Here is a 25,780-nt window from a genome sequence, read left to right as displayed (position 1 = left end):
AGCAGGAAAGAGACATACTGTATGTTTTTCCCTCCACTATTCTTCAAATGGTTGAATTTGAAGGGCTTCCTAGAGTATATTGAAGGACAACTTTAAGTAACCAATGTTTACCTAATTTAAGATATAGTAGTACAAACTTACCCATTGAGAAAATGAAGCCTAATGGAAAAAACAAAGGCCTAGGAGTTACTTGTTCTTGACCTGCTTTTCAGCTAATTAAATGTGACCACAGGGAAGTCATTTATCCATTTTGTAACTATTTCCTTATCTGTTGAATGAGGATAGATAATAGCCTGCCTTCACTTCTTTCTCTGTGTTGTAATGTCAGACCTTTCTTTGATGTGAATACTTTCTTCCACAATGTAGATCATAACCTCTGTGTCTGCCTCTTATGTGAAGCTCTTGTCTATGTCTTTCCATAAATTCTTCAGTTCACTTGACATACTTTCCTTTATTTTTTTGACATTGTGTGGATACCATCAAAAAAATGCAGGCTCTCTATTGATTTTTATTTGCTTTTGCCTTGTGATGAACCTATGTTGTCATCAAGAATCTCTACAATATCATCCTTTGTACCTCTTCATTTGATTTATTCTTTTTAAAAACTGATTTTTATTAATATCTTTTGTTTTTATATTACCTAGATTTCCTTCCCTTCCTTAATCCCAGAGAACCATTACTTATAATAAAAATTTTTAAAAGAGAAAAGGGAATTTAGCAAAATTGATCAATTTTTGATATTCTAGACAGTAGTCTACACCTGTGGACACTGACCTCTACAAAGAAGGAGGGGGAACTATCTACTAATATTTTTTCTTTGATGCCAAGCTTCTTTATAATTCACTTTTTATTATTTTGTGTTGCTTGTTATTGTTGTTCCTTCCAATTACATTTTTATAGTCATTTTGTGTGTTGTTCTCTTGTCTACTTAAGATAGTTCTTTTAAAAAATAGAGTTTATTGATTTTTTTGTGTGTTTATATCTCCTTGATTTTGCACCCTGCATTCCTCTCCCCACTCTTCCATCCCTGGCCCAACCATCCCATGTAAATTTTTCTTTTTTTTTAAAGAGGAAGAGGAGAAAAAAAATCAGCATTGCTTGTTAGTACATTGGAAAAACAAACAAACCTCACTTGTTCAGTATTCCACATCTGAGGACCCCAACCGCTCCCAAGAAGCAGTAGGGAAATATTTTCACGTGCCTCTTTTTGAGGAATGAGTTTTTCATAATCTTGCAATATTAAGTTTTGATTGTTTTGTGGCAATTATTCTTTTTCACTTAAATTGCTTTAACCAGTGTATATTAATTTTCCTTACTCTACTTACAGTATGTGTAAGTCTTTCTATATCAAAATGATGCAAGTTTCTGTGTTCATCATGTTTGTCATTTCTTACAGAACTATTCTGTTACATTATTTGTCTAGCTATTCCCCTGTTGATGGACATCTACTTTTGTTTCCCTATCTTTGCTATCACAAAAAAATCCTGCTATAAGTATTTTACTGTATACGAAGCCTTCCTTTTTTTATCAGTTACCTTTCCAGGATATATACCTAACTGTGGAATCTCTGAGTCAAAGGGAATAGGTATTTTTTTTTTTTTTAATTCAAATTGCTTTCTGCAGTAATGCGTTGTTGGTGAAGCTATGAATTGGCACAGTCATTCTGGAAAACAATTTGGAATTATTCATCAGTTCATTTAAGTCTTTCCAGGTTTCTTAGTATTCATCAAGTTTATAGTTTCTTACAGCACAATAATATCCTATTATATTCATGTACCACAATTTGTTCAGCCATTCCCCAATTGATGGGCATTAACCTTGTTTCCAGTTGTTTGTCAGCACAAAGAGTTTTCCTACAGTAACCTCCTGGTTGGGATATGTGCCTAGCAGTGGAAATTTTGGGTCAAAGACATTTTAATTATTTTATTTGTATAACTCTCCGTTTCTTGTTCTGGAATGCAAATTTTAAATTTGTGTTTCTTGCAAATTTCTTGCACTTGATTGGTAATGTGTGGCAACTTCCTCACACCGACCTTGCTTCTCTCTGTGGGCTTAAAAACTCAATGTCATCCTCAGCACCTCAGTTTAATTCATTCCCCATATCTAATACGCTGCCAAAATCTGCTAAGTAAGGCTAAGAAATATATGAAGTCCTTTTTCTTATTTCAAACAATTTTAAGAGTATTTGTTTTTTAACATCAGTTTCTCCCAGTATTCTTCCTCCTCATCTTTTCCATAGAGCCATCCCATATAACAAATATTTTTAAAGAGAAAGAGAAAGAAGGGGAAAAAGCATAATATATAAATACATCAAAATATCTGAAAATATATGCATTATATCACACTTGTGGATTTCCCACCTCTACAAAATGTTTTCTCATAACAATTCTTTTGGACTATTGCTTGTTCTTCGTAAGTTTTGTTATATTAACATTTTTTTGAGTGTTCTTTTTGTTTACAATATTGTAATCATTGTGTACATTGTTTTCTTGACTCTGTTTACTTCACTTTGCCCCAGATTCCATCCTTCTCTATATTCATCATTTCTTATAGCACAATAAATATTCCATTACATCCATGTAGCACATTGTTTAACAGTTCTCCAGTTGATGGACATATACTATGTTTCCAGTTCTTTGCTCCCCAAAAAAAAAAGGTGCTATAAATATTTTGGTATACATTAGAACTTTCTTTTTATCAGTGGCCTCCTTGAGGTGTAAACCTTGTAGTGTCTGGGGTAAAGACTGGAAATTTTGGTCACTCTATTTCATAATTCCAAATTTCTTTCCCAAGTGGTTGTATGGATTCATAGTTCCACCAACAGTGCACTACTGTGCCCATCTCCCTCCAATTTTATCATTGCTTTCTTTTGTTGTTTTTGTCAGTTTAAAGGATAAGGTAAAAATCTTAGAGTTTCCCTATCCTTCACCCTATCATCTTAGATACTGCTCCTGGGTTTCTAAGTTCTGATAGGGGAGCTTTTGCCTTATTTTGCCTAAAACCAGCCCCCCACGACAATTCCTGGCCAACTATTTTATACTGTCTACAAGTTATTTTAAATGAAATTTCTCTGTCTGTCTCTTCGTGCTAGGTTTTGTTGGTAATATATCGAAATGCTGATAATTTATGGGAGTTTATTGTATATCCTGCAACTTTGGTAAAGTTTGTAATTGTTTTGGCTACCTTTTTATTTGACTCTCTAGGGCTTTTTAAGTAAATGATCATATCACCTACAAAAAGTGATAGTTTTGTTTCTTCATTGCCTAGTCTTATTCCTTCAGTTTCTTGCCTTATTGCAATCACTAGCATTTCTAGTACAATGTTGAATAATAGTGGTGATAATAGACATCCTTGCTTCTCCTCTGATTTTATTGGAAAGGCTACCAGTTTATCCCCATTACAGATAATGTTTCCATGTAGAAGAGTTTGATATGTCAAGGAGAAGGGCCATCTTCATCAGACATGCCTTCATTGAAAATGGGAATGGATAAGGAGATAGTGGGAGAAGACATCTGAATTATGGAAAAGGAGGAGGGAAGAAAGAGGCAGCTCTTGGAGAGTGACCTCAATTTTCCCTGTTAAGTATGAGATGAACCTCAACTGAGAAGGTAAAGGCCAAATTATGGTGTTATAGTAAGCTTAAGGAGGGGCCAAAAGGTTTAGAATAGCCACTATGATGAATATGATAGGGAATCAATTTGGAACATATAGAAGCATTGCTTTGCTGCCGTGAGGGTCTAGTTGACATTATGTAACAGAAATTTGTGGTAGAGCAAATCAACTTAGTTTGTTTTATAATTTTTAACTGCATGGTTTATGATTTTCTCCAGTTCAGTTCAGCATTTTGTAAATTGAAATAAAGGAGGCAGATGGTGGGCATAATCTAAGATAGTAGTGGGATAGGTACTCAGTAAAAGGACAAGGGGGCAAGGAATTCAGGAGTTAAAGGATAGTATATCTTTGATTCTGTTCATCAGGGGATTGAAATGAGAAAGGAAGGAGGAAAGTATGAAAGTTCAGGGGTGATAACCTAAGATAGAATTAAGGAATGGATGGAGTAGCAGTCACAGTGAGGATGGAGAACAGAGTTATAAATTATGAAGCATAGGGAAAGATAGATTCATAAAAGATTACAGACAGATTTTTAAAAATTCCAGAGTTCATGAGTATGGAAATAGGACACTTGTGGACAATGGCAGGATCAAGGTTATGACCAGCTTAGTGTGTAGCTAAAGAGGAGAAGAGGGAGGAGGAAGGTCAAACGTTGCTCTTCAGTCGTGTTTGACTTTACATGATAAAGTTCATGGAGTTTTCTTGGCAGAGATACTAGAGTGGTTTGCCATTTCCTTCTCCATTGTGTCCCCATTTTACAGATGAGGGCTGAGGCAAATAGGGGTTAAGTGACTTACCCAGGGTCGCACAGCTAGTAAGTGTCTGAGGCTGGATTTGAACTCAGATCTTCCTGACTCCAGGCCTGGTGTTCTATCTACTGTAACACCTAGCTGCCCCAAGGTCAAACATACTGTGGTCTCTAATTCACTGTCTGACTAGCCTGCTGGAGATGAACCTGTCTATACTTAGCCACGCTGGTCCTTAGAAAGCAGATTTAATCTATTGTGAATGTTGTATCCGGAGCCTTTCTAGCTTGGTAGTACATAACAAAGTTTGTACTCTTACTAGTCTAGCATTAAGAATCCAAGTTTACCTCCACTCTTACAGTAAAACATTGGAGTAGGACTTTGTGGGAGAACTATCTAGTTGAAGTGAAATAATGAGTTGACATTTGAAAACTTGAAAATTGTTCAATCCTTTTTTTTAATTTAATTTTTGTGATAACACTTTAAAGTATGTTCTACAAGTATTAAGTTTTACAGATGAAGAAACAGGCTTAGAGAATTTATATAGCTTATAGCTTGCCCATGGTGTCCAAATATGGGATTAAAATATTGACCCTCCTAACTCAAAGCCCAGTGCTTTGGAAAAAGTTAAAAATACTATGGTAATAGCACGATGGAATTTTTATTAATATGTATCTGGGCATGATTTAGTAAAATTCAGATTCTAAGAGTAACATTTAATTGACCTTTCCATAAGTAAGAGAAGCCATCCAAGCTTCTATGGTTTTAAGTATTTTTTTTTTAGTTTTTGAAGACTTTATCTGGAAAAGTAGAAGGAAAGACTTTACCTTATTTATATCAGCTCTACAGTAACCATTTGGGGAGAGTCTGAAGAAGTTGTTGCGCATCCTTTGTGAGGTACTTCCAGAAGCTACAATCTCATACACAGAAAGGTCCAAATAGCCTGGATATTGCAGATCATCTCAGTAGTTAAAAAATGAAGTACACAATGAAAAGAAAATATATCCAAGCAAAATAACCTATAAAGTCTACCGATTAATGGAAATAAAATTTCTTCATCTTGTAGGAAAAATAGTTATGTGCCAGGCCTAAAGGCCTGTGGGCTACCCGAGTCTGCTTACCTCACCTCTCGAGGTCTTCGGTTGGCCAAACCGGATGCTCGTATGAGAGAAAGGACGTTCCAGAGTCGAACAAGGGTTGAGCTTTATTACAGGGTTCTGGTTACAAGTGCAGGGGAATTCTTCCTTAGGAGGGAAAGAGAAAGATCTCCCAAGGAGGCAAAGATCTTACAATAAGAGATTGGAAGTAGAAGTGTAAGTGGGGAGAGAGGGGGAGGGGAGAGAGGAGAGAGGAAAAGCGGAGCCTTGTTGTCCTGTCCACTCCGCGCCCCTTCGCCCAACAGAGCTTTCAGGCTTTCCTGATCCTACTTAAGCTCTGCAGCGGCATAGTTTGCATCTGAATACCGTGCCTGTTAGGTAACTAGGTGTGCTCCAATCCGGGACAATCTCGAGGGCGGGGAGAGCTCTCTCCCATCACGTTTCTCACGGGAAGAGGTGGAAATACACGAGATAGCTCGGTTCACCTCGATTCCCAGCTGTTTCCTGGGGGGTCTCGTGAGAACTCTAAGATTTAGAAGTTCCCACCTTTACCCGCCCGAGACTGTCCACATGGAATTGAGCTTCCAACCCTAGCAGTTATGATAGCGTGAATATATTATATCTTATCCTTCTCCCCATTCTTTGGTCTTTTTTATTTATTTATTTTATTCCTGAGGCTTTTTGAAAAGCAGGAGAGTGTGGAGAAAAGAGTCCTGACTGCACTTGGAGTCAGGAGAGACCCAAATTTGAGTTTTAGTGCTGATACTAACTGATCTGGGACCAATTCTGAGCCACAATTCCCTCTTCTGCAAAGCTGGGTTAGTATTTGTATCATCCATCTGCCCCACAGTGTGGTAAGGAAAGCATTTTATGAGAAAGGGTCAAAGGATAACAGGCAGTTTTCAAACAAAGATATTAAGCTGTTTCATGAAAAAAAGTGTTCCAAATTGTTAATAATACAGAAATGCAAATTGAAGTAACTCTTTGATTCTACCCAGATACCCTACGGATTGGTTAAAATGACATAAAAGGAAAGTGACAGATGTTAGAGGAGATGTGGGAAACCAGGCACACTAATACATTGGTGGAGGTGTGAATTGACCCAGCCATTCTTGGAAGCAATTTGGGATTATGTCCAAAAAGTTTCTAAACTCTGCACGTACCCCTTGATGTAGGGTACCACTATTGAACTTATACCCCAGAGAGAAGAAAGGCTCCATATACAGAAATAGTTATAGCAACTTTTTTTATAGTAACAAAGAACTGGAAACTAAGAAGGATTACCCACCAGCTGGGAAATGGCTAAATTAATTATGTTACATGAATGTAATGGGAATATTATTGTTCTGTAAGAAATGATGAGAGGGATGGTTTCAGGGAGTGACTTGTTGCAAACTGATGTTAGCAAAACCAGGAGAATAATTTACATAATAACAACAATATTGTAAAGACTAACAACTTTGAAAGACTTAACCCTGATCGAGGCAGTGACTAACCAAAATACTGTAAGACTAGTCAAGAAGCATGCTACCCGGTTTGTACCAGAGAATGGATTCAGGACATAATAATATAAGAATAAGACGTACATTTTGGGACATTGCTAACAAGGAAATTTTTTTATTATATATAGTTGTTGTAAGGGTTTAAAGAGCTATATAAATCTGCATATTTTGTAATGTGTTGCCTTAATGCGTGGTCGGGAGTTTATATTGACTTTTCAGTTGTTTAGGATGCTAGAAGATGGTGTGTTGTATTAAAGAGGTTGAATAATTGATACTTGATGGGAAAGGGAAGAATATATTGAAAATTCCATTCTCTTGTCCCTTCTGTTGCAATATAAAGTTTATAGAATCAAGCTTTTTTAAAAAAGTAAAATTGCATAGTTTGGCAATATTTCTTTTTAGGTTCTTGTCAGTTATAGTTAGGTTTTCTTAAGTGTTACTTAACTAAGGTATTCTTAATCGAAATTGGTTTTTTTTCCCATGAACATTAGAAAATTAATAGAAGGAATGTGTACTTTGTTTTAACTTCATTAGGAAATTTGTCTCCAAAAATGGATGATTAGGAACATGAATAATAATACTGCTGTGTGTGTAGAAGGCAAATTGATGTAAGTATACGATATCAATATGTTTTCAATAAATTATTTTATTCAAATTGAATGCTAAGTGGGAACATGATAGCTTTTTTGAATTATTTGAAGGGCTATCAGAAAAGGGAATAGACTTGTTCCACTTTCCCTCATAAAGCAGAATTAGTGGTGTTTCTGGGTGGATGGAAATCAACTTTGAGCTGGAGGTTGAAGTTTATTTTTTAAATTTTAAATTTTTAAATGACTGAAGTCATAGATAAATTTCTATCTACCTTAGCCTATGAGATTCCCCTACTGGGAATTCAGCAGTGCCCAAGTCACAGATCCTTGTATGTTTGTGTATAAATTACCAGGCATTTTGCTTTATTCTCATTTACATTAGGTGACATAAGATAAAGAACTGGATATGGATTTGGGAAATCTTGAATTTGAATCTTTCCTCAGACATTCACTATCTTTGTAACCCTGGGCTAGTAAATCACTTAAACTCTCTCAGCCTCCATTTTCCACCTGTAGCGATAGCACCTGCTGTACAGGTTATTGGGAGGATCAAATAAAATAATAAATATATCCAAAGCTCTTTGTAAATATTAAAACACTTTATAAATTTTACCTGTGATGATGATGTAGATGATGACTTTATGTAAATCTTGAATATGAATATTTGAAGATATATTTACTGAGAAATCTTAATCATCTTTTCTCTAGAGATACTCCTGACTTATACTGGCATAGTAATGCAATTGTTGAACGTCTTGACTACAATAGACTTAGGACTATATCAGGCAATATCTATGTACTAAAAGGAACAATAGATACAATTTCCATGAAGGAAGCAGGTAAAAACTTGAGTAAAATTTATTTTTCATCATTTTTAATTTTTAAGCAATAGTAAACTGACTATATATCTCTAGTTTTGATGACTTATTACTTTTTGATAAGTTCAAATAATGAACTTAGTAGTGAAATAGAAAAATAATCTAGCACATTAAGATTGAAGTCACTGCCTTTGTATTATACTTATATTATGTGCATGTCCTGTTCCCGCTACTAGATTATAAACCCCTTCAAAACAAGCATTGTTTTCATTTTCACCCTTCATACCTATTTAGGCAAAAATGCACATGAGCTTCTTAAGAAATCCTTACTGAATTAAATTTAATTGAAAAGTTTGGGAACAGGAGTAAAATATTTTCTCTTTTTCCAGTAGGCCAGTTAATTAAGCTGAAAATATAAATTGCGTTAGTGACATAATCAAACATTAGTGAAACATTTCTCTGAAATTCAGAAGTTGCAGTTCTATTGTTTATAATTAATTAGATACTTTGCTCCAAAATTTTATGTCTCTGAGAAAAGTACTAACTTCAGTGTTACCATTTCTCTATTTCAAAAAGGGTTTCCAGCTAGTTTTACCAGGAAGTTTATATTTGGATTTCCAAAAAAGTGGAATCAATATGTTGATGATTTGTTACAAGAATTAAGGTACGTACAGTGTTTTTCTTAATGTAAAATATAACTCTGCTTATTCTTTTTTTGTTTTATTCTTTTCCTTTTTCTTATTAATTTAAAATTATCAACAAATATACTCACTTGGATAGACAAAGAACAAAAAAGAGGATTGTATATGAAACCATGAATTAATGATGCATACAATTTTAATTTTAAGTGTTAATTTTAAGCACGAGATACCTACATTGTAGCAACAGAATTCCTGTTTGTCTCCTTTTTTGAACTTTTTTCTTCTGGATAGTTTAAAAAATAAATGTTTATTGCTCTCCTGTTTTTACATTGCTTAAAATTCCCCTTTATCTCTCCCCATTCTCCTTATTCTCAAACATGCTCTCATATGCCAAGAATTTCAGTGCTCTCTAGAATTTGACAAAATTTGGCCGTCTTTAGATGAACACTCAGCCATTTACCACTTTTGCCTATGTTATAAAATCACAAGATCTTATTTGAAAGGCTTTCAGAGACCGTCTAATCTAATCCAACACATAAGCATACCCCTTGACAACATTCAAGAAATTGTTAGCTCTTTGAAGAGCTCTGGTGATGCTCTGGTAACCTCCCAAGGCAGGCTATTCCCACTTTGGGATTGTTTGCTAAAAATTTTGCCTTTTCTCAAGCTAATGTCTCTCTTTCTGTATACTTCTCTCTTGTCTTTTGCTCCTAGATCTGCATTCTAGGGCCAAGGAGAATCCTTTCATCTACATTTTAGCTCTTTCAGGATTACAGACAACTGTCATGCCCTTCATCTCTCCCAGGTCTTCTCTTCTCCAGGGAAAATAATCTCTACTCTTTTGACCAATCCTGTAATGTCTTGCAGACTTTAGTCTCTTCTCCATCCTGGTCTTCCTCCTCTCTACTCCTTCCACCTTCCAAAATGTGGCATCCAGAACTAAACACAATGATTAAGACATTGTATGGTCAGTTTAGAATATAGAAGAACTGTCACCTCCCTCATTCTTCTTTTTTTTAAAAAAAAAAAAATTTAATTTATTTGTTTTCAGTTTTCAATAATCACTTCCTTAAGTTTTAAATTTTCTTCCCTTCTTCCCTCCCTGAGACAACATGCAATCTCATATGTGTTCTACACATACATTCTTATTAAACATTTTCACATTAGTCATGTTGCATAGAAGAATTTAAACAAAAAGGAGAAATCATGAGAAAAAAACAAAATGTAACACAAGAGAAAATAGTCTACTTCATTCTGCATTCTTATTCCACAGTTTTTTATCAGGATATGGATAGCATTTTACCTCAAGAGTCCTTTGGGAATGTTTTAGGTCCTTGCATTGCTATGAAGGGCTAAGTCTGTCAGAAACAATCCTCACACACTATGGCTGTTACTGTGTATGATGTTCTCCTGGTTCTGCTCATTTCACTCAGCATCAGTTCATACAAGTCTGTCCAGGTTTTTCTGGAGTCTGCCTGTTTGTCATTTCTTATAGCACAATAGTATTTCATTACATTCATATATCACAAATTGTTCAGCCGTTCCCCAATTGATGAGCACCACAGAGAGAGCTGCTATAAATATTTTTTTACATCTGAGACCTTTTCCCATTTTTATGATCTCTTTGGGATGCAACCCTAGAAGCGATATTGCTGGGTCAGAGGGTATGCACATTTTTGTAACCCTTTGAGCATAGTTCCAAATTGCTCTCCATAGTGGTTGGATCAACTCAGCTCCACCAACATTGAATTAATGTTCTAACTCTCCCATATCTTCTCCAGCCTTTATCATCTTCCTGTTTTTGTTATGTTAGCCAATCTGATAGATGTGATGTGGTACCTCAGTTGTTTTACTTTGCATGTCGTAATCAATAGTGATTTAGAGCATTTTTTCATATGACTATAAATAGCTTTAATTTTTTCCTCTGAAAACTGCCTGTTCATATCCTTTGAGCATTTGTCAATTAGGGAATGGCTGCTTGATCCTGATTTTGACACTATGCCACTTAATGTAGACCAGGGTAACAGATTTTTTTAGGCTACTATATCATACCATTGATTCATATTAAGTCTAGAATCCGCTAACATTCCCAAGTATGGTTTCACAGAAATTGTTGTTTAGTCATACCTTCACCTTATATTTGTGATGTAAATTTTTTTGAAACCAACTATAGGACTTTATATTTATCTGTATTAAAATTAATCTTATTTGACTTGGCCCAGGGTTGCAGCCTGACAAAATATTGAGTACTGACTCCAGTGTAGAGATTTACTAATCTCCAAATTCTACTCTTCATCTCAGTCATTGATGATGATTTCAAATGACATAGAGGTGAGGAAAGATACATGAGATATCCTACTTGTGAGCTACACCATTACAGAAATATGAACTCTGAGAGGCCATCTTAGCCCAAATTATGTCCTCTCTGCAACATCCCTCACAAGTGCTAATCCAGTCTTTGCTTCAAAAGATCCAACGTGGGGAAAACCTGTACTCCTGCGGCAGTACACTCTCCTCTTGCCTTCTCCTGTTTGTTAGGAATCTTTTGACATTCAGCATAAATTTGCATCTTTGAAACTTCAGCCCTACCCCCTTAACTGCTAGTTCTCCGCCTTAGGGGCCAAGCAGAACAGTCCTTTCACGTGACAGCCCTTATAAGTATTTGAAGACAGCTATCATGTTGTGCCACTTTAGCCCCTAGGTCTTTTCTTCCTTAGGTTAAACATCCCTCATCCCACCAAACATGCATGGCATAGAATAGATAAAATGCTTGTCGATTGATATGGCATTATCTCAAGGTCTTTCACCATCTCTCATTAGGGTTTATTGTCCCATAAGCAAAATAAGAACTGAGCAGTTTTACCTTCTCATTGTTGTCCATTGTCACCATCATTTTACCTGTCAGATTCCATTCCTTGATCTGTCTTTTTTTCCTGACATAGCTGAGGCCTTTTTGTGGCCTTATCATCAGCCTTGAACTCATCATTCTGAACTAAAGGATTCCTGACAGGAATCTTTTTTTTGTGTTTACATTTTATATTTACTTATTTCTTTCTTTCTCTTTCTTTCTTTCATTCTTTTGTGCTACTCAATGCCTAGCCCTTTGTCCATGCCACCCCCCTTTAAAAAAAGAAAAGGAAAAAAAGGGAAGGAAAAATCCCTTATAACACATATGCATATGCATAGTCAAGAAAAATAAGTTCTTTCATTAGCCATGTACAAAAAACTGTCTTATTCTGCATCTTGGACCCATCACAGTGAATCCTGCTTCATTATCAGTCCTCTTGAATTGTCATTGGGCATGACGTTGATCAAAATTCTTAAGCCCTTCAAAATTGTTTTTCTTTGCAATGTTGTTATTATATAAATTATTCTTTTGGTTCTAATCATTTCACTCTGAATCCGTCCATAAAAATCTCCCCTGAGATTCATCATTTTAAAAAATTACTATTTTGGGTTTTTCTCAATTACACGTAAAAACAATTTTTAACATTCTTTTTTTAAAAAATGTTGAGTTCTAAATTCCCTCCCTCTGTCCCTCCTGTCTTCCCTTTTTAAGAAGACAAGCAATTTGATATAGATTATACTTGTGCAATCATGTAAAATATATTTCCATATTCGCCATGTTGCAAAAGAAAACAGAGGCAAAAAAAGAAAGTTTAAAAAGTATGCCTCAATCTGCATCCAGATTGAGTTCTTTCATCCGTCAGTTCTTTCTCTGCAGGTGGACAGTATTTTTTTATCAGAAGTCCTTTAGAGTTGTCTTATTATTGTATCGTTGAAAACAACTAAGTCATGCACAGTTGATCATTGTACAATATTGCTGTTACCATGTACAGTGCTCACTTCACTTTGTTTCAGTTCATGTAAATCTTTCCATTCTGATCATCACTTCTTATAGCACAGTAATATTCCATTACGATCATATACCACAATATGTTCAGCCATTCCCCAGTTGATGGGCATCCCCTCAGTTTCTAATTTTTTGCCACCACAAAAATAAACACCATAAATATTTTTGTATATTTCTGTTTGGTTTTTTTTTAATGTCTTTGGGACACAGACCTAACGGTGGTATTGATAGGTAAAAGGGTATGTACAGTTTTATACACTTTTGGGCATAGTTTCAAATTACTCTCCAAAATGGCTGGATCAGTTCACAACCCAACCAACAGTATAATAGTGTCACAATTTTTCCACATCCCCTCCAACATTTGTTGTATTCCTTTTCTGTCATTTAGCCAATCTGATAGGTATGAGGTAGTATCTCAGAATTGTTTTAATTTGCATTTCTCTAATAATAATTTAAAGCATTTTTTCATATGACCGTCATTTCTTATAGTATAATAATATTCCATTACATTTACCATAATTTGTTTAGACATTCACTAATTGGACATCTCCTATTTTGGGGTGGGCAGTTTTTTATGATTTCTTTAAATGTGATATCTAGCTTTTGTTTTGGTTTTGTCATGATTTTCAGGTAATCTGATAATTATAAGATTATCTCTCTTGACCTGCTTTCTAGATCTGTTGTTTTTGGTACTATGTACTTTGCTTTCTCTTTTGTTTTTTCTTTTCTACCTGTTTCATTTTGCTTTAATATTTCTCATTGTCTCAATGAGTTATTACTTTGTCTTTAGTCCTTTCTAAGTTTCAGGGAGTTCAATTTTTAGGGAAGGCTTGCCACAATCTGTTTTAAGCTATTAATTTTGCTTGCTGTTCCTTTTTTCCTACTTGTTCTTTCCTTTAACGTTTCATTTTATATTTCTTATTTCATTTCCTCAAGGTACTTTTATAGTTTTTGTTGTCAGGACATTCTTTTCTCTGAGACTCTATTTTGACTTGTATGTGGAATTCTTTTGAATTTACCTCTTGGACTTCTCTCTGATCAAGATTTTTTTTTATTGTGTTTAGTGTTTTCTTCCTTTTACTGATACCTTCAAATATAATTTTCTGGATTAGGGCTGTGTGCTAATAACTTAGACCTTGCTACCTTCCATACTTCTGGATGATGTGGTCAACTCCCTATTTGGTCCCATGTATGGTGGCTCCACCTCCTACAGGAATTCCTCTTTGGCTCAGTCTTCTGATGACTTGGCTTACATACTAACCTTCCCCTTCTCTCTTTCTTTCTCCTTGCATTGTTCCTAACCTGTATTTTGCTTTGTCCTTTTCTCTGATCTTGGTAAGTCCCACCTAGATGTTGATGGTGCTGGTAGAAGGCCTTCTGGGAAAGCCCTAAGTGATTTGCTTTTCACATGCTACCCTAATCCTTTCTCCTGCTGTGTCTGAGACATGAGGCTCTTCTGTTCCCTGTTATATCTTGAGCAGGGCTGATGAGACTATGCACTGTGCTCCGGCTGCTAGTCTGATCTCATCTTCTGTTCCTCAACCAGGGCATCAGGCATTGTTTCTTGTGCACTATCTGTCATTGCTTTCATCCTCCGTACCAATCTTTTTAAAAATCTGAATCAGTAGCTCAATTTCTTGTGCCTTAGATATCTCCCCTTTTTCTTTCTTACTCTCAGTTGTTTCTGTTAGTGTCTTCAGATTTTCATTCCTAATAGCTTCCTGTCTCATTTGGACCAGTTTCTATAAAATTTTAGGTTTTTTTAAACCTAACTATTCTTTCTCTTTGTACACTCTAAAATTGAGGATACAGATCAAATTACATCTGACTGTCCTTACTTACATTATCCCATGTACTTGAAATAGAGTCGATAACTTCTTCCTTCAGTTCCCATATTAATTTTTCTACTTATGGAAAGATTAAAATATACTTAAGACCAGTTAAGAAATGTAGTAACTGCTCTGGTTTTGACAAGAGGGAAAACCATAGAAGATTCACAACCAAAGCATCACTACTTGTCATGCCCCATGGCAAGCTTGTAGTCTGTTTTTTGAACTCATAATCTCTTTCCTCTGTCTGTCCAGTGTTCTGTAGCACGCTAATATGACAATATCCCTTCTCTTTTTCCCTCCAATTTTCACACAAAATCTATCATCTTTTTTTCCTCTCTACTATCTTTCCCCTCTCTTATTCCTGCATGTCCTTGCATAATGCATTAATGTGCAGTACTATAGTCTTCTTTTTTGATTTGTTTTCATTCTGAACAATGCATATTCTTTTGCAGCCATAAGCCATAAATTTTACAGTCATAAATTTTATTCTACTAAGTCTCAGTGATACCTATGATGATGAATATATTTTCTTATATAAGAATTTCTATTTTATCTTCCTTATTATGTTCTTGGATAGTTTTATTGTACAATAATTATGACTGAGTTACTATTTTATTCTTTTAAAAACTCAATAATAGAGAGAAAATTTGAATGTTAACTGTGGAAAGTATTTAATCTATAAATTTTTTAATTGTTTAAAGGACACTTACTAAGAAGGAAAAAAAATGCAAATTAGATCAACAAGAAACAGATAAATCTGTCTTTGAAACAAGGATGAAAAAAAGTGAAAAATCAGAAGAAACTGGAGGAGAAATGGTCTCCAGACGTGCCAGAACTAAAAATACTACTTACTATGTTTCTGAAAACCCTGGTATGCTTGTTTTTTCTTATATGTTTAAATTGACAAGAAAAATTGAACTATTGATTAAATCTATTATTTTCTTATACTTAAAGTACATAATATGGAAGTTTTTTGAAACATTGCATTTACTAGGATAATTTATCCTATTTTTGAAAATCATTTTACTGATAAAGAAATGACATAGTAAGCCCTAGAACCCTTTACAAATCAGGATCATAATTTTTTTTCTGATCTATATTAGATAATGAATGCCAGGTAGTTCAATAGATAAACCAGCTAATCCTAATTCCAACAGAGCATGTAAATATAATAGATTATCTAGAACAAAGAAAGGTATTTTGGACACTTAAACCCTAGAAACTGATCCATATTTATATCAGAGCCATCAAAATGATTCATACCTATTAAAAAAGAGAAAACCGATTTTCTTTTAAATAGTAATTAAGAACATAATTTGACCTCGTTTGGTCTAAAAAAAATTTACTAAAATTATTTGTCCTACCAAACCTTTAAAGGTTCAGGGCAGCTGCTATTGACCATGATAGCATTTCTTAGTATATGTCCTATTATCACTTATAGGTGGAAAAAGGTTGTTTATTTCCCTGCATAATTCTCCCTCTTGACATCCTATCTCCTTATTTTGAATCAGCAGTCATACTGCAAGCAAAGGCTTCTTTCTCTAAGACAAATGTACTTCATTCCTTGCAGGATAGAAAAGAAACAATTTGCATCCACTTGGTTGTCCATCAAGCCTTTATCTACTCCCAGGCTTCCTCCTAATTTATCTACATTAGAGATAACAGGCTTTTGGCACAACCTGAACGCTTCTGCCTTCTGATGAGAGTGGAGTGATAAATTGTAGTTATAACACTAGTCTACTTTCTTCTACTCTAAGCATGAAATATCATCTTTCCAATATCATCTAGAGTCTTGCCCTTGTTAGTGAGATGACCTCATTATCAGCTCTCATTTAGAGATCAGCTGCTTTAAGAAACCTGAAATACAGCTGAAAGAAAGGAGAAATTTTAAATTATGGTGTTGCCACTGACTGAATTTGTCATTCTTTGGTGAATGGAGCTGAAAATCTCAGATATTAGGAAAAGTCACAGAAAGTGGCTGGGAAGTCTAGGATTTAGATACTCACATCATGTTGTCCATCTCTGAATGCCCCAGCCTGTTATCAGGCTGAGAAGAAAGATTTTTGCATGATGTCATGGAACTAAAACCCTTATTTTGTCTAATATTACAAGCCAAAGAAGTCAGAAGTTTTGGGTACCACATAGAGAAGGGAGTTTTTGTAGGCAAGAGAATTTTTGAGTGTGAACTATTTTCTGTAGATTCTTGTATAGTATCTACTTCTGTAGGTACTAAAGGAAACATAGTTATATTTGGTTCCCAACTGATCAGTTGCTGACTTTGGGTGCAATTTCTTATGTTTCAGGCTAAGGATAGAGACTTTTTTATCTTTTGTTTTTCTTGGTGGTCTGAGACAGGTTGGACTTTTATTTACCTTTTGCTTATCTTTACACAGGGATTAGATTAAAGGATACCCAAAAAATAGGGGTTTGATGTGTTAACTCCTACAGATAATGGCATTACTCTTTTCAAAAAAGAAAATAGTTATTGGCATTACTCTTTTCAAAAAAGAAAATAGTTTCTCATTCCCGCTACCAAGGGAAAAAAATGACATGGGAAGAAAATTTCTTCGTATCCCCAGTAGTGAGGGTTGGGTAACAATATATGAAAGGTAGAAATTTAAACCTTACAGAAAAGAAATCAGATCTTAAAAAATTTTTCTCCTCCTTTTATAACATAGAGATAATCCATTTGGTGACAAGCTTTAAGTGTCTTGGAAAATACTGCAATTTAACTAAACTTGAGATTGTTCATTACATTTTAAATTTCTCCTCTGGATCTTAATTTCGTACCAGTCTAATGTCTTACAATGGGAAAATATGTTTTTACCTCTCCAAATTCCTTGATCACTTTCTTTTTAACCACTTGACTCCAGTTTAATGTACCTGTAGTTTGACTGTGTGAGGCCTATAAATGTTGTTTTTATCCTGCTAGCAGTGTTTATTAAGACATTTTTGTAACATTTGACCAATATTTTGTCATATTCCTGTTTTATTCTTTGGTTGCCAGCTCTTGAATCATATTCTTTGAGCAGTTTCTTAGTGTATAGGTTTTCATAATTATTATGAGAGGTGTTTCCTTTAATATATCTCTTACATTTCCAGAAAGTACAATTCCATGTTTAAGTAAACTTAATATTCATGTTTGATTTTATTAACAATTTACTATTGTACTAGACAACAAAATGAACAGATTTTAAAATAAGTATTCCATGTACAAATAGCAATATGGGGGAAATAGAGTTAGATTTATTAGCTTTTTATTAAATTATTGCAGACGTATTACATTTGTGTGGTACTTTCTAAGTTATAATATGTGCTTTTTTACCATTTGCTCCTCATAACAACCCAGAGGGGAAGGATGATTAGTTTATTATTGACCTCACTTTAAAAATGAGGACATTGATTCAATCCTCCACTTTGAACAATATGCCATTCAATCTGAGGAAGAAGGTTACAGATTCGTAACTCTCAGTGCATGAAAGTGTCCCCTTTTCCTTGGTGTTTTGAAAAAGAATGATATAGACAGAACCTGTCCCATAAGATAAGTTGTCTAAGAAGTTGTAAAGCATGGTATCTTACAATTTATTAGGAATAAATGAACTTCCCTTTTTCTCCAGTGGAGTACTTTTATTCAATAATAATTGATTTACAAAATGTATTCATTTGACATGTCTTCTATTAGGAAGCATTATACATTAAAAATCTTTTTGCTAACAAAATATTCATCTCTGTCCTCATAGAAATATCTATTGACTGTAATGCTTTACATAGAGCTACAGAATTAAATGTGTTTCATGCTGATCAGCATCATAAAATACCTTTTAAATTGCATTGTGGTGAACAAAATCATTGTGATAATCAAATGAATGTCACTTCCCAACCTGGAAGAAAAAACTGCCTACTTAAAGAGGTAATTTTTTTTCATACATTATTGTTTGATCTTCACATGAGTAAAATAGACATCTGACTTCAGTTGAATACTTAGTACTTTTTGTCCATGTTTGACTATTTTAAAGATAGGAGATTGTCAGGATGAAGCATACTATGGAGTTTCCATGTACTATTTTTTTATACATTTTAAATTTCAGCCAGAGAAACTCAGTTAATATATGTACTGAAAAAATTTTTCATATTTATTAGGCATAGCCTCACCTAAAAACATTATTAAGGTAAAGTTTCACAGGGTTTACTGTAACAGGTATCAGAGTGTTAACCCCTGTAATGGTGGTTCACTGACCTTAGCAGTGTCTGGCTGTTTATTTCCACCTTTTGTGACTCAATAAAATGAAGCTGGGGTTAGATGACAGGTGGCCTCAGGGCACAGCCTGAGGACAGGGGTTCTTAATCTTTTGTGTGTCATGGACCACTTTGATAATCTGGTAAAACTTATAGAAGATCACTTAGAATGTTTTAAAATGCATATGATAAAATACCCAGGTAGTGTTATAAAGTAAAGCAATTATCTTGAAATTGACTTATCAAAATACTTTTAGAAACAAGTTCATGGACCCCATGTTAAAAACCCCTGCCCTCGGGGATTTGAGGGGCCATGTGATCAGCTGGCTTTACTTCCACCTCATCAATTCTTCCACAAAGGGAGGCAACTTAGAGTGGGCAACTTGTAAAGCAGGAGATAAAAGAGAAGCTGTTTCAGAGATAGAAGATTCCAAGGGACAGGAGAGGCTAGAAAATTATTTTTTTTTGTTTGCTTCCAACAAGCCATATTGACGGGGAGACAGTATGACATCAGCCTGTAGCAATCTGCCAATTTCTATGCCATATACATAATTTTTAAACTCTGAGCTTCCTGTTTAGGGTGGATAATGTTAATGATAGAAAGTTATTTCTATCAATTTTGTTTTTAAGGAATCAACTTCAAAAAATGAAAGTAAGCAGATGACTTCTCCAAAGAAAACCAAAAATCATGAAGCTAAAACAAATGAAACAGTATTTAAAAGTCTAAAGAGAGGTAAAATGTCCCCTGGTATTTTTTAAATGAACCTTTGTATTTTGCTTGCTATATATTTTAAATCTATAGATCTGGAAAGTGCCCATTTTTAAATTGTCTAGGCCAAAATTATTCCTGAAATGCTGTAGGGATTTTATATCATAGCTATTTCAGCTCTCTCTTCCAGATCGAACCCTTCCTTGTAACAAAAAAAAAAAACCCACTTAATTAAAAACATCTGATATAGTGACTGTATTTACAATATATACAGTATTCTTTCATAGTAGTCCCCCACCTCTCTGCTGTGAAAATGGAGAAGGGGTATATTTCATTATCATTTTTTCTGGGATTTCGATTAGTTTTTTGGTTATTCAGAATTTTATTTGCTTTTGGTATGATGTTTTCATTTACATTGTTTTAAATGTTATATTTATATTATTACATCATGTACTAATATATTATTAGCTTGGCTTATTTCTCTCTGCACAGTTCATGCAAATCTTTCCATGCTTCTCTGAATTCCTCATATTTGTTATTTCTTACTACATAATATTCCATTAGCCATTCATTCCTTTGCCATTCCCCAGTAGATGAAAACCTAACTTGTTTCTAATTCTTTCCTACCATAAAGAGTGCTTTTATGAATATTTTGGCATATGTTGGACCTTTGTTGCTGTTTATTACTTCCAGTATGTTTCCAGTAGTGGAAACACATGTGCCACTGTCTGTTCTAGGATCAAGAGACCCAGTGGAGCAAGGCTAAGCCTTGATAGATGTATTTGTGGCTAGACAATGAACCAATCAATGAGGTGTAATGGCAACAATGAGACCAGTTTGCCCAATGATAAAAAAATCTATTCATAGCAAGGCTTTATGACCAGAATGTGATTCCTAGAGGTGCTTATCTGAGCTCAGGGACCATGTGGGACCTGGTTTGAGCCAGTTCTTTCATTTAGCTGCAGCACAGTTCATCCAGAAGGTTAGTGCAAAGGACTGTTGTTATGCCAAGCTCAGGGCACAACTTGCTTGATGGGCTTTTACTCTGGAAAACAAGGTGTCTCCTAATAGTAATAAAAGAGAGGAGTGATCTTGGTGTGGGGTCTTGACATTTGGATAGCAGACTTTTATCAGTGTTGTTGATGGACAATATTTTTCCTCTTCTGTAGTTTTTCTTTTAATTCCACCTTCATTGATTTAATTAATGCTAATTTCATATAGTCTAAATAATTGATTTTATCTTATAGTATCAACCGTGATTTCTAGACAAAAAGAAAAGTTACTATGTAACTTGATGATATGTATTTTCAGAATCAAGAGCTTGTACAAATGTAGTTACTTGTTCTTTGAAATAAACTTTAGTGGCTTTATTTCTTATTATCCCTCAGTATTGTCCAAACAGTCTGGCCATGTATAAACTACATTTTACTTTTGTCAATAAAATTCCTTTTCACATAATATGTAGAAGTACTTTTTATGTTTCATATAAAGAAATAAAAGGAGGCACAGCATAATGATGCATAGTGAATTCATTACTTGAAAGTTTCTTCTTTTTCTTATGGTCCTCTGAATTTCATATTGATAGATTACTAAATTTGATTTCCACTCTTTGACTGTAAGATATAATAAAATAAATATTCCTGTGTTGCTCACTTCACTTATTATTTCATGGGCATACATGGAGGTACAGAGAAATTAAATTTATTTTCACTAATTTAGAGCTGCAAGACTCTTAAATAATAGTGCCAACACTTTTTAAAAAGTTAAAGGCTTGTTTAAAAAAGCATTAGGGTATAGACTGTTATCCTAAACTTGTCGTTTGGTAGGGATGTAGCAAACCCACTCTTAACATAACAATTAGTTTATGTAGTCCTCAGTAGTGCAGCAAGGACAGATGATCCAAAAACCCTTTAGAAATATCTTTGGTGTACATTAATAGTGAGAAAATAGATTTACTTTCTTTATATGTTTGTCTAACATTAAAGCCAGTTAATCTTCACTGAGCATACACATCAAATGATTGTAGGGAAGGAGAACAAGAGTGTCCTCCAAAGAATATGCTATTGAGAGAATCATCAAGAAGACACAAGAATTGCTGGTAGATGATGGAATCCCTGCTCAGAAATACTGAGGCAGTTGTTTGTCAAGTGAACATTAATAACAGAGAGGTCTTCCCAGAGTGTATATACAGCATGTGAATGAGAAATTTCCAAGACTTGTCACTGCATGATTTTTATCCACTTCTGGTCATTCGCATAGGCATAAACCATACTACCAGAAGGAATTTAGAGAGCATATCTGAAGATTACAAAGTATTTGGCAAGAAAGTCAGCGCCTTAGGGGCTTTTCATCACCACTGACAATAAGTTAAGGATTTCAGAAAAAAGAGGCAGATTTGTGAACAGTTAGTTAGGAATATGATATCTGAGTAGAAAATTTTGATTTGTTCACTACAGTTTAAAATATAAGAATGAAGGACTTCTTGGCTAGTTACATAGTTTACCTAATGAGGGTTGATTTAAAAAAAAATAACCCACCCAGATTTTCCCAGTCTTGTAAATCTAATTTTTTTTTTAAAAAGGCTTTAAAATGAAAAAGAATTTGAGAGAAGCCTCCCTCTTTATAGCTGCCAAGCTAGATGCTTTGTACTTAGGTAGAGAATTACTTCAATCCAGACAGAATACCAGTCAAAATATTCAGAAAGTCATAGAACTCAAAATTCAAGAAAAGAACCAGTAAAAAAAAAAAAAGTTTCAATCTCACATTTTTACACATAAGTACACATAGTATGAGGACTATGCAAAGTAAAATGGACATCCTAATGAAATGAAGCAAATCAGACCTCATTCATAGGTCTTACTAAGACTTGGTGGCATGGGATCCATGACTGAAATATTTAGTGGGGAATAAGTAAAGAAGAAGGATGGGAAGTAGCATTATACATTAATTAAGAAGATATATTTGTATGAGGACAAGTAGGAAACAGGTCTACTGTAGCAGCCCTGGACCAGGCAGAGGAGCTTTCGTTTCAATGCTAGGAAACTGGTGCACTCTCACCCAGCGGACTGTACATTGTCCCTTAGCACTGGTGGCCTTCAGCAGTTCCTTTGGCCTCAATCACAGTGGGTCCCAGAACTAGTCATTATATGCATCTTCAAGTATGCCATCAAGAACTGAATAGGCATCAAACTGCAGATGAGATTTGATGATGGCAGAATACAGCAGGAACTGTAACTTGCTTTTTCTAGAACTGAAGCTTCCCCAAATACAGCCTAAGCTTGAGTTAGCCTTTTTGGCTGCCACATTAAATAAGCTGTTTTCTACTCCTACCTTACCTACCTTCTGCTTATGAGGACAATTTTTTGCAGCCCAAGTATAGGACTTCTCATTTTTTTCTTAAATTGCATTAGATTTTCTCTCTAAGTGCATCTTAAGTTGCATTACATTTGGCCTGTCTTAGCCTCTTGAGGTCTGTTTGGATCCTGACTGCTATCCACCAGATTGACTTTACAGCTTTGCACCATCTACAGTTTAATTAAGCATGCATTCTGTGTCTTCCTTCAGTTTAGTTTAATTCAAAAATTGGGGGCAAAAACCAAACAAACCAACCTTCCATGACCCAAAAGAGTTTACATTCTGCCTGTAGGTGAAACATCTCTAAGATGTATGCCAAGCATGACATCAAGTTTAATCCGTGACTAGAAAGCATTAATCTCACTACTGTGGAAAGTGCTTCTGTGATTAATGTAGCAAAAAAGCATCCTTACCCCAGACGTGCTTTGTGGGCTTTGTACAACAGCACTCAAGAGTGTATACCCCTGTCTCAGGCAGCTCAAAGTCCTTATAAATGGAGCCGCTTTCTATATATGTAGCACTAGGAACATCAGGGAAATCTGGAATGATATTTTGTGGCCTTTCTCATTGTCAAAGATGCTGGTTTCTGGTTGGAGATAGGCGTTATGAAATTGAAATTGCTCAAATTTCAACTGTTTAGATACTGAGGACTTATTTGCAGAGGATATTCAAACCTGCTGGTTTGCTTCTCTGGCACAGAGAGCTTATAGGATGTGACCCAGATGAAGTTCACTGCTATTAAAAATGTCAATTCTTAACAAAAAAGCATTCTTTTACCTGGTTAGTAGCCATGCATAAGGCAACAGCCAAACCTCTTGGTTTTGTTTAATATTTTTTTCCCCAATTGCATGTAAAAACAATTCGTAACACTCCTTTTTTAAAATTTTTGAGTTACAAATTCTCTTTCCTTCCCTCCCCATCTCCTCATTGAGAAGGCAAGCCATTTAATATAGATTATACATGTACAGTAATGCAAAAATATTTCCGTATTAGTCATGTGAACAAAAAACACAGACCAAAGAAAGGAAAACCAAATGAAAAATAAATTTTTTTAAAAACATGCTTGTTTAGGCAAAATGCCTTCCACACTCAGAGAAAGAAATATGGAAGTCACTCACAAAATGTAGCAGATCATGTTTGTGTATGTGTATGTGTTTGTGTATCATGTTCTGATTTGTTACACGATTTCTTTCATTTATTTTAGTCTGACTACATAGCATGACTATAGTGAAAATATACTCAATAGGAAAGTATATGTAGAATCTATACAGAATTGTATGCAGTCGTGGGGAGGGAGGGGGGTAGTGGGGGGTAGGTGGGGGGGATAAAATCTCAATTGTATGGCAGTGATTGTTAAACATTAAAAAATAAAAATTAAAAAAAAATATGCTTGTTTGCATTCAGACTCCATCAGTTCTTTCTCTGGAGGTGGATGGCATTTTTCATCATAACTTCTTTGGAATTGTCTTGCATCATTGTATTGCTGAGATTAGCTGAGTCATTCACAGTTGATTGTACAGTATTGCTGTTACTGCAGTATTGCTGTTACTGTATATCGTGTTCTCCTGATTCTGCTCACTTCACTCTGCATCAGTTGATGAAAGTCTTTCCAGGTTTTTCTGAAATCTTCCTGCTTGTAATTTCTTAATAGCACAATAATATTCCATCATGGTCACATACCACAACTGGTTTAGTCATTCCCTGATTGATGAGCATTGCCCCCTCCCCCATTTCCAATTCTTAGCTACCACGAAAGCTACCATAAATTTTTGTACAAAATAGGTTCTTGTCCCCCCTCCCTTGTAGAGACCTTGTAGCAGTATTGCTTGGTTGAAGGGTAAATACAATTTTATAGTCCTTTGGGAATAGTTCTAAATTGCTCTCTAGAACTAAATCAATTTAATCAAATTAAATCCACAGTGCATTAGTTCCTCTAATTATCCACATCCCCTCAAACATTTGTCATTTTCCTTTTCTATCATGTTAGCCAATCAGATAGGTGTGGAATAGTAGTTTAGAGTTGTTTTAATTTGCATTTCTCTAATCAATAGTGATTTAAAGTATTTTTCCCATATAATAGTTTTGATTACTTTGTCTGAAAACTGCCTGTTCATATCTTTTGATCATTTATCAATTGGGGAATGACTTGTATTCTTAAAATTTGACTCAGTTCTCTCTCTATATATATATGAGAAATGGAGACCTTTATCAGAGAAACTTACCATAAAAAGTATTTTCATAGTTATGATTACTAACTGTAATTCCCTCCATTCTATTTTTCCCTCTGCTTATCCTACTCTGTCTCCTTTCAGCCTATCCCCAAAAGTGTTTTGTTTCTGACTACTGCCCCTTCCAGTCTGCCCCCTGTTCTATCAGCCTTCCTCCCACCGATTTCTATACCTGAGCGTGTGTGTGTTATGCTCTTTTTGAGCCAGTTCCAATGAGAATAAAATTCAAGTGCCATCCTCCATTTTCCTCTCCATTGTAAAAGCTCTTTTGTGCCTCTTTTATGTGAGATAATTTACCCCCATTCTACCTCTCCCTTCCCCCTTCTCCCAGTGTATTCTTATTTCTTCCCCCTTAATTTACTTTTTAGATACCATCCTATCATAGTCATCTCACACCCATGCTCTCTGTGCTTATCTACCCCTTTTAGAGTGTGAGTTCTTTGAGAAAAGAAACTGCCTTCAGTTTCTTTCACCTGTGATTGGTATAGTGCTTTGTACAAAGTGGACATGCTTAATAAGTGTTTTTTATTCATTCATTCATTAGTACCGATCAGTATAGACT

The 25,780-nt window shown here is 34.9% G+C and overlaps 2 protein-coding genes across 4 annotated transcripts in view; both read left to right on the top strand.

Annotated features, from left to right (window-relative positions):
• Positions 1 to 25,780, top strand: part of LOC140519182 (uncharacterized) — a 237,613-nt gene that overhangs the window by 157,912 nt on the left and 53,921 nt on the right.
• MIS18BP1 (MIS18 binding protein 1) overlaps positions 1 to 25,780 on the top strand; it is a 59,914-nt gene that overhangs the window by 23,674 nt on the left and 10,460 nt on the right. For all 3 annotated transcript variants that reach the window (XM_072634697.1, XM_072634695.1, XM_072634696.1), the window contains exons 5-10: positions 7,492 to 7,565; positions 8,256 to 8,386; positions 8,942 to 9,029; positions 15,393 to 15,562; positions 18,432 to 18,601; positions 19,558 to 19,660. In XM_072634697.1, the coding sequence (XP_072490798.1) occupies positions 7,492 to 7,565; positions 8,256 to 8,386; positions 8,942 to 9,029; positions 15,393 to 15,562; positions 18,432 to 18,601; positions 19,558 to 19,660 (736 nt within the window). The remainder of the gene's footprint in view (positions 1 to 7,491; positions 7,566 to 8,255; positions 8,387 to 8,941; positions 9,030 to 15,392; positions 15,563 to 18,431; positions 18,602 to 19,557; positions 19,661 to 25,780) is intronic.

This window comes from Notamacropus eugenii, chromosome 1 (assembly GCF_028372415.1).
Source record: "Notamacropus eugenii isolate mMacEug1 chromosome 1, mMacEug1.pri_v2, whole genome shotgun sequence".
NCBI lineage: Eukaryota > Metazoa > Chordata > Mammalia > Diprotodontia > Macropodidae > Notamacropus > Notamacropus eugenii.
This window is presented reverse-complemented; position numbering and strand designations above follow the sequence as displayed.